The 13,650-nt window shown below is 31.7% G+C and overlaps 1 protein-coding gene across 1 annotated transcript in view; it reads left to right on the top strand.

Annotated features, from left to right (window-relative positions):
• The window catches only part of LOC133198060 (uncharacterized), a 43,236-nt gene that overhangs the window by 14,212 nt on the left and 15,374 nt on the right, over positions 1–13,650 (top strand). The window contains exons 3-8 of the mRNA XM_061334214.1: positions 4,880–4,957; positions 10,298–10,378; positions 10,788–10,893; positions 12,131–12,251; positions 12,519–12,597; positions 12,898–13,092. Coding sequence (XP_061190198.1) covers positions 4,880–4,957; positions 10,298–10,378; positions 10,788–10,893; positions 12,131–12,251; positions 12,519–12,597; positions 12,898–13,092 — 660 coding nt within the window. The remainder of the gene's footprint in view (positions 1–4,879; positions 4,958–10,297; positions 10,379–10,787; positions 10,894–12,130; positions 12,252–12,518; positions 12,598–12,897; positions 13,093–13,650) is intronic.

Raw genomic sequence — 13,650 nt, 5'->3', positions numbered from 1 at the left:
TAAATTATGTCAGCCATTTCACTCATTGCACGCGCCCGCACGTGCATGCATGTGCGCGCAAAATGACCTTCGTTCCGCACATCTACACAACATACCTATTAACCCTAAAAAGGTTTTAACTCAATTGGATGAGCAGTTTCCGAGAACACTCGCGGAACAAAAAGTACCGGAGAAGAAATAAGAATAAAAAAGAATAATAATAATAATAACTAGATACTTATTGCCTAGGCAATAACAGGTCTTCCGTTTTCTTGACTCTTTTGTCAACTGGTTTGAAAAAAAAGCTGAAAATGAAAAAAAAAATGTCCTTCCAGCAGGGATCGAACTCAAAACCTTTGGTTTGTAAGGCAGGCGCGCTAACCACTAGACCACGTATTCTGATGAAGATGGAGGTAGTAAATTAATTGTTTAAGAATAAATAGAAATAAAAGCACGTGTTCTTTTGTTTGTTATGGAATGTAGTAATCAGAATTGAATGGATTGAGAAACACGATTGGTGTACAATACAATTGCAGATTTTCGGTTTAAAAAATCATTTGAGATGGTCTATATTTGGAATGCATTGAGTTAATCATTCAGAGCCTATGATGCATTATAGAACTGCAGTGTCGACACTTTGTTTACAAATATAGGAAAATTTCGGATCGGGTTCGGATGTGACTGAATATCCTGAAATAATAGGTAAGATTAAAATAAGCATCTCTGTGTGGATTGAATTAAATGTAAGTAGCATAAATTAAAATTTCAGATAGGGATTTTAGAAAGAAAAATGTGTCAATGAGAGCGTGAAAATTTATTTGCTAGGAAAAAATCGCTGTTTTCGACATTCATTCGATTAATATTAATTCTAAATAAAATTGAAATAAATTCCACATACTAGAGAAAGCAAGAATGCTTGGTGTTAAAATATCATATCATATCAAGAGAATCGACTGCTATTCATAACAACTGAAGAAATAACCGAGAAAAGCTTTAATTAATTTTTATGTTCATCGGCATCTAAATTTCAGATACGAAAAAAGATATAGTGTTTGCCGTAAACATTCATAATTTCTATACACTTCAGAGATTCACCATCAAATTTTCAGGAAACTTTCTTTCAGATATCTTCTGCAATACCTCGAAATGTTATGTCGATCCGAGGTGTTGTATGAGTTCTAGAAAAATATTCTAGGCTGATATTAATCTGATTTTTTTTTTTTTTTTTTTTTGATTTTTTGTTGTTGATTTTTTGGGAAGGGGAGGGGGGAAAGAGGAGTAAATTAAAAATTAATTATTGATTCTGACCTTTTGGTCAAAGGTCAAGGTCATCAAAGGTCAAGGTCAGAGGTCAAGATCAAAGGTCAAGGTCATTGAGAAAATCCCGGGAAAAAAATTACTTTCTACGTTTTTTTTTTTTTACTTCATCAAGACTTAAATTACTCAAAACAAATAAAATGTTCATTCTACACCTAAATTATTCACAACTGATCATCCCTAAAAGTTTTCATGAAAAATTACTCATGTTCCGATTTTTCGGCCGGCACTTCCAGTGAAAATAATTTGCATGGTTTTAGTCTATCTAACATCTGCATTAGCCAAACATTTCTGTAAAAAGAAAAAAAAACTTGGAAAATTCACCTTGTTTGCATCGCTTCCGGTCACGCCGGATACTGACGGCAATGTACGATTTTCACATGATGTAGAAAAACTGGTGACTGACTATCAATCCTGAAAGTTTTGGATTTCAGTCGTTTACTGGTGCTGAGCAATTAGGTGAATAAAATCTCAATTTGAGGGCAGGAAAATACGCAACCGGAAGTGAATTTTACTAAGATGTTTGACGTCAATCTAGACATCTGCAGTCTCAATAACATACATAAAAATCATTTAAAGAACTCTCTCTATAAGCGATATGTTGGGGAAAAATTCAAAACCCCTACTATGTTGTTTTTGTTTCCGGTGGGACTAACACATATCGTAACTGTGAAAAAGATACAATTATATGATGCAAGTCTTATTCAAAAAGAGAAAAGTTGAAATTTTTTATTTCTTTGATCACTTCCTGTGGCGACCGGAAGTGACGACTGATGCTCTTAACCCAAATGGTTTTGTCTACTCCTCAAGGTCTAATACTCCTATAAGTGTGGTGTCTAAATCTCTTACCGTTTCTGAGATATCACTCGGACAAGTTCTCATTTTGCGGACATTCAAACGCGCGACCGGAAGTGAATTTTACAAAGATATTTGACGTTACTCTAGACATTTGCAGTCTTGATAACATATTCAAAAATCAATTCAAATACTTTATCTATAAAAAATATTTATGGGAAAGTAAAATACTCAAATTATGCAGTTTTTCGCTTATAGCCGGAAGTTGACGTTTTTGTTTCCGGTGAGACCAACATATTTCGAAACTACAAATGAAATGCAATAATGTGATGCAGAAAAAGATTCAAAAAAGAAAAGTTGAAATTTTCGATTTCTATTATCACTTCCTGTGACGACCGGAAGTGACGGCTGACGCTCTTAACCCAAATGGATTTGCCTACTCCTCAAGATCTATTAACCATATAAGTTTGGTGTCTTAATCTCTTACCGTTTCTGAGATATGACTGGGACAAAATATTTTTGAAAAAAACGGAAATCGGACATATCTGACGACAGGAAGTGAATTTTGAAAAAATGAAAAAAACGCCTAGGGGTATCTTCATCCTCTATCATCCCTGAAAATTTCAAGAAAATCCGTCCAGCCATCTCTGAGAAATCGCCCGGAAAAGAAAAGGGAAAAAAAAAAATAATAATAATAAAAAGAAGAAACAGTAGAATCACTATAAGGTCTTCCGTCTGAAACGGAAGACCTTAATAATAATAATAATAAGAAACAGAGTAAAAACAATATGTTCCCAAACTCCGTTTGGGGAACATAATTAGGGAAGTTGACGATAGGAAAGTTGAAATCGCTTAATGCATGTCATGTATAGGTACCACATGTAAAGTAGTATTTTTAATGTCTACAAAATTTGTAATCATCAAAGATTAAACCTGCATTGCTGTGTAACAAATTTCTCAATGGAAGCCATGACGTTCATTTGACTTGATAGTTATACTTCGACCTTTGTTGAATGAATTATATTGAAAAGAACTCGTATACTTCATTGTACTTCGACTACATTGAGTAGAACTAATGTTCTGTGCTATGCATACTTATGATACCTCACAAACAGTTTTAAGTTTGTAGTGGAAATAAGTTGTATTTTTCAAAATAAAATGTAGCGGTTATGCACACAGGAAACGATAATTAAGTTGCAATTTAGAGAAATTTAGCGGTAATGTGCTATTATGCTTAGCTATATGTCCAAAGAGTATTTTTTCAAGTTGCAAGCAATTACCCTGCAAAATGCCCCTGTATCAGAAAATACAATTTATTATCACCTCCAATTTCATAATCTTGTTTTTGTTTAGTCGCTGTTTATTGCATATCTAAGGCGATATCCGATTGTTTTATCAATGAAATTTTATATTCTCTCTCCGAAGGAAAATACCGATTAATAGACACTTTACAATTGGCAAAATAATTTTCCTTATATGGTATCAAAAACTGAAGAGAGAAAGAGAATTAAAAAAAAAATTCTTTGTTTTTAGATTACAATCAATAAAAACGAAATTATTTTCGAATGCAGTAAATAAAAAGAGAAAGAGTTTAATCAAAAAAGCCCCCCCCCCCCCCCAAAAAAAATTGTTTTGTGAGAGTATCATTTTTTTCTAATATCTTCGTATTCTTCTTTCGTGTGTAAGCAACAGTTAAATAAGTTTTCTTTTAAGACAATCCCTAGATGATAAAGACCTTAGATTCTAAAACATGATGAGAAAATTACAATGTCTTTATTGTTAATTAGAATGAATTTCAAGTGAAGTGTTACAAATCTTAATAATCTAATTTTGTTTGTATTCTAGCCTCTGATTGGTTAATATCCAAAAAGGAACACAAATTATTTATTTATATAACCTGGTTTGGTATGGGGACACACCCCCTGACAACCAGCTGAATCATATGCATCCATACAATCCTCTCATTTCCAGTCCTCGGGATTCATGGAAAATTCCAGATTTAATAAATGTACCTTTAACTTCAAACAATAATTCGATCTTACCACATGTAAACAATCAAAAAGGCTGCTAGACCTGTGTATCAGTTTTTACCCCCCCCCCCCCTCGCTTCCCATCAATTCCGTTACTTCCGTTACTATGGTTGTATTATTGAGCGGCAAATTTGAACTAATAAAAAGCAACGAAATTTTACACCCATAGTTATTTAATGATTTTAAAATTAAATTATAAGGAATGACTCTAATTCTTGGCCAAATTATTCGAGTATAGCCTGGTTTGGGTCAGTTCACGCTGTTTTATAATCCGCTTCGCGGATTATAAAGCGTAAACTGACCCAAGCCAGGTTATACTCGAATAATTTTGCCAAGAATTAGAGTCATTCCTAAAATAATTGATAGTTTAACTAATAGTATTACATCCAAGAAATTGTCAGCAGAGAAGGTTATGATTAACTTAAAAATAACATACCTTACCTGCATTAAAGTTGGATGATTTGTTGTATCTTAGTTCGTGCGTGTCATTTAAACAAAAAGGTTAGGCCACTGTCTTTATGTAATATATACAAAATTATATATTTCTGTTTTATGTATTCGATGAAAAACTCTAATTATACCATGGTAAGTTACTGTTAGGAAGTTTTGAATCTTTTTCAGACACTTCTCTAATGATGACAAACTATTTAAAAACATGCAAAGTGAATCAACAGTTCTTAAATATTCCCTGTACCTGTTTAAAAATTGTTTTAAAAAAGAAATCATTTATCTTACCACTATTTTCTGTATCCTTGTAGAAAATTCTGGACGTTAACTCAGTAGAAGAGGATTTAGCCGAGAGAATGATTGTGTATAAAGATGGAAAGAAAAGAAAGGTAATTCTACATCCTACCGTAGCTAAGAGAAAGACTGTGTTTAAAGATTAAAAGTATATACGAAAATTCTAAATCACCCAAACTTCTGTGTGTATCTGCTGAGAATAAAAGTTTTTATCACCCCAATGTAAGAAAAGAACAAAAGACTTGCGTTAAGAATAGTGAAACTTGTCTAATCCGAACACCACTGGGACCGAAGAAATTGGCCGGATTATAGGCAATTTTTCCGATTAAATAACATTTTTAACAATTGAATCGATTAAAAGGAACCTCAGCTTTTCATCGTATTAAGCAAGATTTCCGAATGGACAACATCAGATAAGTTTCACTGTATACCTTCTTCAGTTTTTTCTGTTTTGTTTCTTTATTATTTCTTTTGAATGGGTCCTAAAATATTAAAGTCCCAGTAAGTATGCACAATGATCGATCAATAGTTTACAATACAAGAATGCACGAAAATTGATTTTATGGCTACTGTAAACAGTTTATAATTCGCCATAACTTTCATTCGCGATACGTCAATTTGATATCCATTCGATACCATTCAATTTTCGCTAACGAAGAAGCATTCTGCATAAATACACAACTAAGAAATCTGTAGGCCATGAAAAATATTCTTCAATTAATGTAGTTTACAGTATGTCCGGAAGAAATACTAACATGTTTTTCACTTTAGATGGGTTTGGAGTTTGCTAAAACGCAGATCATTAAGGAAGAGTGATCTAGTTCAATGCATAAGTAGTTTTGCGTAAAATTATCATTTACTTCAATTTTGTTTAAATTAGAAAGCCCAAAATGATGAGAGTTCCTTCCATTCCATTAAATTAAACTTGAAGACATCATAGTATAATTCTCATGTCTGAGACGAGATCATTCATTAAAGGGGCTGGGACACAGATTAGAAGCTAATATTTTACTAAAATTTTCTAAATAACATCATGACTCATTTGTCGCTAGATCATTTAACACCGAAATGTATTAATCAAATTCTTTTATCTGGAAATTATTAAAACTTCGAATATCGGAACGCGTTTGATTGACACATAGTCTTGCACATTCACAAATAAACTTTATCCTCAATAATTAAAAAAGTAGAGATAATGAAATAAATAAATAAATAATATTATCCAGAAAGTTTAGAGTAGAATTACAAGACAGCAAAACCAACTCGCCAGTATTGTCAGTCCATGCTCAGTGTTCAGACTAAAGAAAATCACAACACTCGGAAAAACTTAAACACTAACAATAATAGAGGTAGGGCCCTGTTTACAAACACGGGTGTTAGACGTGATGTTATGAAGAAGGTCGTTGTCATTGAATTCTTAGAATATTTATGTCAGTTCAAATCATTAAACTGAAGTCATGTTCTGAATAAAAATAGACATTATATAAATATCTGCTCAATTCAACGAAAATTCTACCTCACTATAATATACGTTTATTTTCATAGAACATTGTATAAATAAAGAAAGTATCAAGATTCTGAAAATCTCAAAATCGACGAAAAATGTCGAAAGTCCCTGTACATCAGTTGTGTTGCACTGTTCATGTTAATGTCAATCGATCTACATTCGAGCTACTGTCTTTTGTTTGATTACATTTTAAACATTTGGCAGACAGCTTTAAGGATTTTAGATATAACTTTTATATGATTTTTGGGACATCGATAAATCACTATTAACTAGGTTTAATCAGTCTCTAACTTCTATTAGTCAGTTCAAATGACCTCACACATTTTCGTCATCAGGTAAAATCAATTTGCTACACAGTTTGGAGTAGGGCTTTTATATTCCTTAATTATTATCAAATAAAGTGCAATTTCTTAAAGGATGTACATATATATAAAATATTGAATAATCTTTTGTCAGGTACCTTTTTGAACTTTGATAAGGATACCTGAGTTAATGCATAAAAACAAAAATAGTTTACTTTCATTTTCTTTGCCGAAAAAATTCTGCACGCAATGCAATTGAAGACGGTTAACCTACCAATTTGTCATTCAACCTGTGGGGCTTTGGGGTGAATCATTTGTTGATTACTGTATGTATCCCTTATACTTTTGGTATTGATAGCACATAGATGGCATAACCTGTGACTTCAGCAGTTTTCTATAATAATCATTGAAACTTTTCACAGTGGTTAAACAGGAAATAGGTATATGGATGTTTATTCTGAGTGGATAAGGTAACCCAAACTATACAGTATCAAATACTAAGGGAAAATATTGATAAAATGAAAGCTCCCATTTTGTTAAATGCCCGTGATGTTGAAGGATTTAGTGCGCCGGGACTTCATAAGATGTCCTGTTAAATCACTTGAAATTGATACCAATTATTAGTATTTCGATATAAAATTTTGATGATCATATATAAAAAGATTCTTTTGTATTATCTATGACTTTTTGCTTGATTATGTCGTCAAATATATTTTCTGTGCAAGAAGTCCGCGTAATTTTTGAACGGCCCTCGTACATTAAACAAATGCATCACAAATTTTCAAGTTTAACTAGTGAAGGATAAATCCAACTAAATTTAAGCTGTTTTATTGTAATATTTCCCTAACAAAAACTTATTATAGTTAACTATAGTTTACTTTGGTTAACTACATGTATACTGAATACTTTTGTTTACTATGAAGCATAAGTGTACAACGTTTTGTGGGATTTTGAAGCTTATATTTTCTTTAATTCGATAACAATGATGGAAAATTTGGACAAGTGATACACATCTGTGAACGTACAAGTAAGATTTTTATTCAGTGTCAAATATGTGTATGTATGGATTCGAGAACATGAAAAATAACAATCTGAAATCCATAGTAAAATAAAGTAAAATGCTTTGATTTACCAAAGTTACTATAGTAAACTACAGTTAACTATAATTGTAATTTTTTGTTAGGGTTTCTCTTTCCAGTCGGTAAAGGAAGTGCAATGCTTGTGTTTTATGTTAACTTGTTTGATTTCTACTGTCAAGTACTATCAAAATCTATGTTTTTCCTAATAAAATTTGAAAAGAAAGAATGCCGATAATATTTGAAAAACAAAATTTTCTCATTCTTCTTGGCATAGGCAGTAGAATTAAGCAAGCCAAAAAACAAAAAAAAAAAAAAAAAAAAAAAAAAAAAAATTATGTGGACCTAAGATTTTATTCATTTTTTCAATCAGTATAACAATTCAGCTTAAATAAGCATTAAAAAATTATTTTCTGCCATAGTTATTTAGGTATTTATGTACTTAAAAATGATAAACATTTGCTGAAAATTACAGCTTAGTGGGCCAATTAATTTTTCGATGAAAGTGCGATTTCAAGATTTTACCGAACAACCCTTGCTGATGTTTGAAATTTATTGCTACCAGGAAATCGAATTTACATGTAAATTTTTGTCTTAAAATGTTTCGTTTATAGATTTAAGAACCATTTTGGCCGTTTTTGCAGATTCTATATTAAAACTTTGTGTTGAACGCATTAAGGAGGCTGGGGGTCAACAAATTAATCATCAGATATAACTTAAGTTTTTAGATATGATATCTTAAACTGTCAACAATCATTTGGCAAAGAAAAATTTCATAAATTTTAGTTATAAAATTTGACCATTTTTGTATATCTTTATATGGACCTCTTCTTTTAAAGGAGATCAATATAGTCTAAAAATGGCCACAACCACCCAGCCCTCTTAAAAAAACTAGGCTAAATTAAATCAAATTATTTTGGGGCATAGATATGTTTGGTTGAGAAAAAGTTTGTTTTTAGCACATTTACCTTCTGTTGCTCCCAGATTTTTCCATGAATTTTTCTTTTGAGTTTAATTTCAACTTTAAAATATTTATCAAGATTATATAGATGAACGTTGCACTGTTAATCTATGAAATAAAAAGAAATGTTTTGTCTATCGAAAATGTTTTATTTGGCAATGAGTAAAATGGCACAATAAAATTGCAAAAATATACATACAATGATGATAAAACATAAACTCAACATTGCTTTTTATGACCCTCAGCGAAGTTTTGTCCGACTTTAATGTGATCTTTGTTCTTCCTGTCTCAAACCCCTTATTCTTTGATGTTTAAATTTAGCGGACGGTTGATTACTCTAATAAAGATAAAAATAAAAGAAGAAGCGTATCAATTATTTTCACCCTTTAAATGTTTCCTTTTTCATTTCTTTCGACCTGTTATGCATTAAACCTTTTTTCCATAGTAAGTAGGAAAAGTTAAAAAAAAATTGTAAAGCAATATTTCATAAAATTTCTTGTATTTTTAAAATAACAAGAGCACTGCAAAGCGGAGCATATCAATCCTGATATGATTGATTACTTGCTTAACTTTGTTACGCAACCATTAACCCCCCACCCCCCGAAAACACACACACAGCCTTAATATATCCTCTCCTACTTCGATGCGAGGGGATAAATTTTTTATTTCATTTTATTATTTATTTTTTTTTGCAAGGGAAGCGAAACGTTACTTTTTATATTTTCTTTGGCGAATACTTTTATATTTCTAAGTACTAAATAAAAAGTTGACACTAGGTTTTGAATATTCAGCATGTTGAGTTATCATATATTCCATGCCATGAGGTATGTGGACTGCTGCTTCAGTTTGGTTTTTTAATCAGTGTAAATTTATTTGAGTAGTGATAATTATGAATGATTTCTGAGTTATAACGGAATGCAAGTGCCCTACTAAATTGCACCTGTTGAAAACATCAGGTGATTATTAACTTGTAAGACATGTCTGTATTGCGCATATTCTGCATTTGTAGAAATATATTCTTACAATTTGTTATCCCTCGCAACGGAGTTATCAAATCTAAGCTGCTTAAACTTAAAGCCAACAACAGAGAAGATGATGTGAACATAAGTAATATTCTAATCATAAAAAGTTCAGTCTTGTATCCTACAATATTTCAAGTTGAAGTCTTCACCTCATTTGTGCACAGATTTTAATATTCTAATGCTTTCTTGACAGAAAAACAAAGCAAAAATAAGTCATTAATTATTAAAAACTCGCAAAAAAATATCTTTTTTAATATAAATCGTAGATAAGTTATTTAAATACAAATGAATTTAAATCTTTTATGACACAAGGCAGAAACATTCAATTTGGTTCTTTCTGACATGTAGTTTTTAGCAAACCTAAACTTAGTTAAGACGTCTTGGCATGCACATATCATGTAGAATGACTTTGCTAAGTATTGTAGACTATAAACTTCTTGCATTATATAATTGGTTTGAGAATTCTGTATCATCCATGCGTATCTGCATTAGTTTCATGGAAAGAATCGTCTATTGTCTTTAAATTTTAGTTAATTGTAATTTTCTTGTTTGTTTTTTAATATTTAGCCACAGAACCTAAACAAAAGCCCAAAGAATTTTGAAATAGCACAGAGAATGGACTCGCATCCTATGCACAAAAGGAAACCGGTAAGAAAGATTAAACAGATTTAAAATTGCTTTGTGAGGGAAGAGTGACGTAATGGAAGCAGGGTATAATTAGCTATTGAATAATGGTTGCTTGACTGATTTATACTAGTCTTGGATATGTAATGTGTAGGAATATGCATATTATGTTGGACTGATAACAAAAGATTAAAAAAATATTTCGAACGTACTTCTTTTATATTTGTTTACAATATATAAAATTGGTTTTAACCTAACGATGAATTAAAATTAGATTATGTTAAACTTGACTCCAAGAAAATTGCTAAATACGAAATAAAAAGTACATGTAATGTCAAGAAAGATGTTAAAATTTGGAAACGAAACGAAACACATAACTCTCATTATGCTTATTAATATGCATAGACAAGTTCTCTCCCTTATTTTCCGACAGCAACCACCAGCAAGGAGACAGAAGAGACTTTTTGTTCCGGAAAACAACCTTAAATGGCCTAACAGAGAAATACCATACAGTATACAAAGAAACACATACCGAAGCCGTAATGTTATAATTAATTTGATGGGATGATTTTGTAAAAATTGCATTTTTTGAGTAAGGAACAGATTGTAGATAAAGCATTTCAATAAAAGTCGAGTCAATTGGAAATTGCTAACTTTGAGTATCTTGAAAATTTCCACTTGATATATCAATATACATGTACATCAATTATACCACAGTTTGGGTATTTTATATTCCTTAAGACTGCTTTACTTATAGAAAAAAAATATTTATGCACCAACATTTTAGTTTTTTACAGAACTGAAAGCCTTTATTTTTCAAGTGAATTTTATAATGTACATTTTTTAGCTCTACTGGTCAGAAACCAGAAGAGCTTATGAGATAGTAAGGTGTCCGTAGTCCGTCCGTCTGTCTGTCTGTCTCTCTAGCTGTCCGTCCGTCTGTAAACAATATTTCAAAACGCTACTCCTCCTACAGTTTTGGTCTGATTTCAATATAACCTAGCACACAAGTATGCTACACAAAAATACATAATTCTGTTTATCGGTTTTTAATTTCAAGAACGGTGTTTCCATGGTTACTAAAAATAGAGATTTCTGGGAAGTACTTTCAAAATGCTACTCCTCCTACAGTTTTGGTCTGATTTCAATATAACTTGGCATACAATTAAGTAGACTACACTACGATGCATAATTCTTACTATCGGTTTTTGATTTCAATAAACGGTGTTGCCATGGTTACTAAAAATATAAATTTCTGTGAAAAACTTTCAAAATACTACTCCGATCTGATCTGACTTCAATATAACTTGGCACACAAGTAGAGTTCACTAAGATACATAATTCTCTTTATCCATTTTTGATTGTGATGAATGGTGTTGCCGTGATTACTAAAAATAGAAATTTCTATTAAACTCTTTCAAAACCCAACTTCTCCTACGGTTTTGGTCTGATTTTAGTATAACTTGGCACACAGGTAGACTTCACTAAGATACATAATTGTCTTTATTGTTTTTTGATGTTGCCATGGTTACTAAAATCGGAATTTCTGTAAAATTATTTTAAATGGCTTTTCCACCTACAGTTTTAGTCTGATTACAATAAATCTTGCCACAAAAAGAGACTAAACGAAGGATCATTATTCTTTTTTATTGCTGTTGCAAAGTTTCAAGTCCAAGTGCTACTTTTATCTTCCTTTGTTCTAAGTACAAACCAGTAGAGCTATAGTCTCGTCAGGGACTTCTGGTTTTAATTAAAGCATACACTATTTGATTGCAGTTGGTAACTTAGAGACGATATTTAATGAAGCAGTGGAAAAGTTTAACGATGCGGCCTGCGTAACATGGATACCTAGAACAACAGAATCCACCTACATCAACATCGTGGGAAACCAGCAATTGTATTTAATTTCTTCACTTCTTAAAAATAAGAGAACATTGTTTGGTGTAACTCTGAAATTGTATTTTCAAATACATACTACTCTATTAAATTAAAATCATTTGAATTGTACTTTCCATTATTTATTAAAAATACTATTGCTATCTCGAAAGCAGAAATATAATTTACAATTCCCTAAAAGCTCTAACGTCCTTTTGAAAGTTTAAAACGTTTGCATAAATTGTTTGCAAAACTTATTATGTATATTAATTTTTACTTTCAATAATAGATGTGCCTCTTATGTTGGTTACGGCTCAGGGCCGTCTAATGTACAAGACCTTTGGCTTTACGAAAACGGCTGTGTATATGTAAGTTTATGCCTCTTACTGTCTAAGAGTCGTTAGCTGTTTTCTTTTGGTGCATTAAAAGTAACCTTATCAATCAAATAAACAACCATTAAATGTTAGGCTGAATTATACGATAGTTATTTTCTGAGGGGAAAGATGTATTCAGGTGAACTTTTTTTTTTATTATTTTCTTTAAAATGTGTAGATCTATAGAAATTTGAGGTAATAGAAAAGTTGACTCCTAAAGCATGTTAAGGTTAGGAGTACCATTTTAAAAATTCTTCAAATGTTTGCTTGAAACAGTACTCTCTTTTCCTTAAGGTTGACATAGCAATACATGAGATGTTACACGCTGCAGGAGCGATGCACGAACAATCAAGAGAGGCCGACCGTGATCCTATCATCACCTATAACTGGGACGCCATCTCCAGCGATGCGGAGTTTAACTACAGGGGATTCAAACTCACCAATGCCCGCCAATACGATCTAGGGTCGGTTCTCCAGTATGAATTGACGGTAAGAAATATGTCAAGTGTTTTCACGTTTATTGAGAATCTTATAGGCATTATATGAATTAGCAAATAGTACTAAAAATTCAACGGTAAACTGTGCTGTTCAATGAAAACCGAAAAAAATATCTAAGACAAGATCAACAATTGTTTGAATTTTTTCTTTACAGTAATCATTCCATGTCCTAAAGATCCGGGAATGACGATAAACTTTTGCACATTTTGTTTTTTAATCAGTTATCAAAACATATTTCTTCTGTATCATTTAAATCATGTTTGATTGAATATTTCGCAAATGACGTTTCATTAAATTATTGAACGACTGTTTGTTGCCAAATTCATTAAAAATTGCCGGTTACAGCGATCCGTCAACCGTAACAACTAGCCTTATCTCTTTTTGGCTATTTTAACAGCTGTTTATCGAAAGCGAAAGCAGACTTTTAATTTGATTTAGGATAATTATTATGCGAGTGAAATATAAGTATAGTTTGCGGACATCACGTCATATCTAATGTAATATCATAGGAGTAAGCATGAACTCTGGTGCAGACATTTTGAAGTTTAT

Source organism: Saccostrea echinata, unplaced genomic scaffold, assembly GCF_033153115.1.
Source record: "Saccostrea echinata isolate AGI-Se365-2 ecotype Australia unplaced genomic scaffold, CSIRO_AGI_Sech_v1 ptg000033l, whole genome shotgun sequence".
Taxonomy (NCBI): Eukaryota; Metazoa; Mollusca; class Bivalvia; order Ostreida; family Ostreidae; genus Saccostrea; species Saccostrea echinata.
The sequence above is the reverse complement of the archived record's forward strand: the minus strand, read 5'-3'. Positions and strand labels throughout refer to the sequence as shown.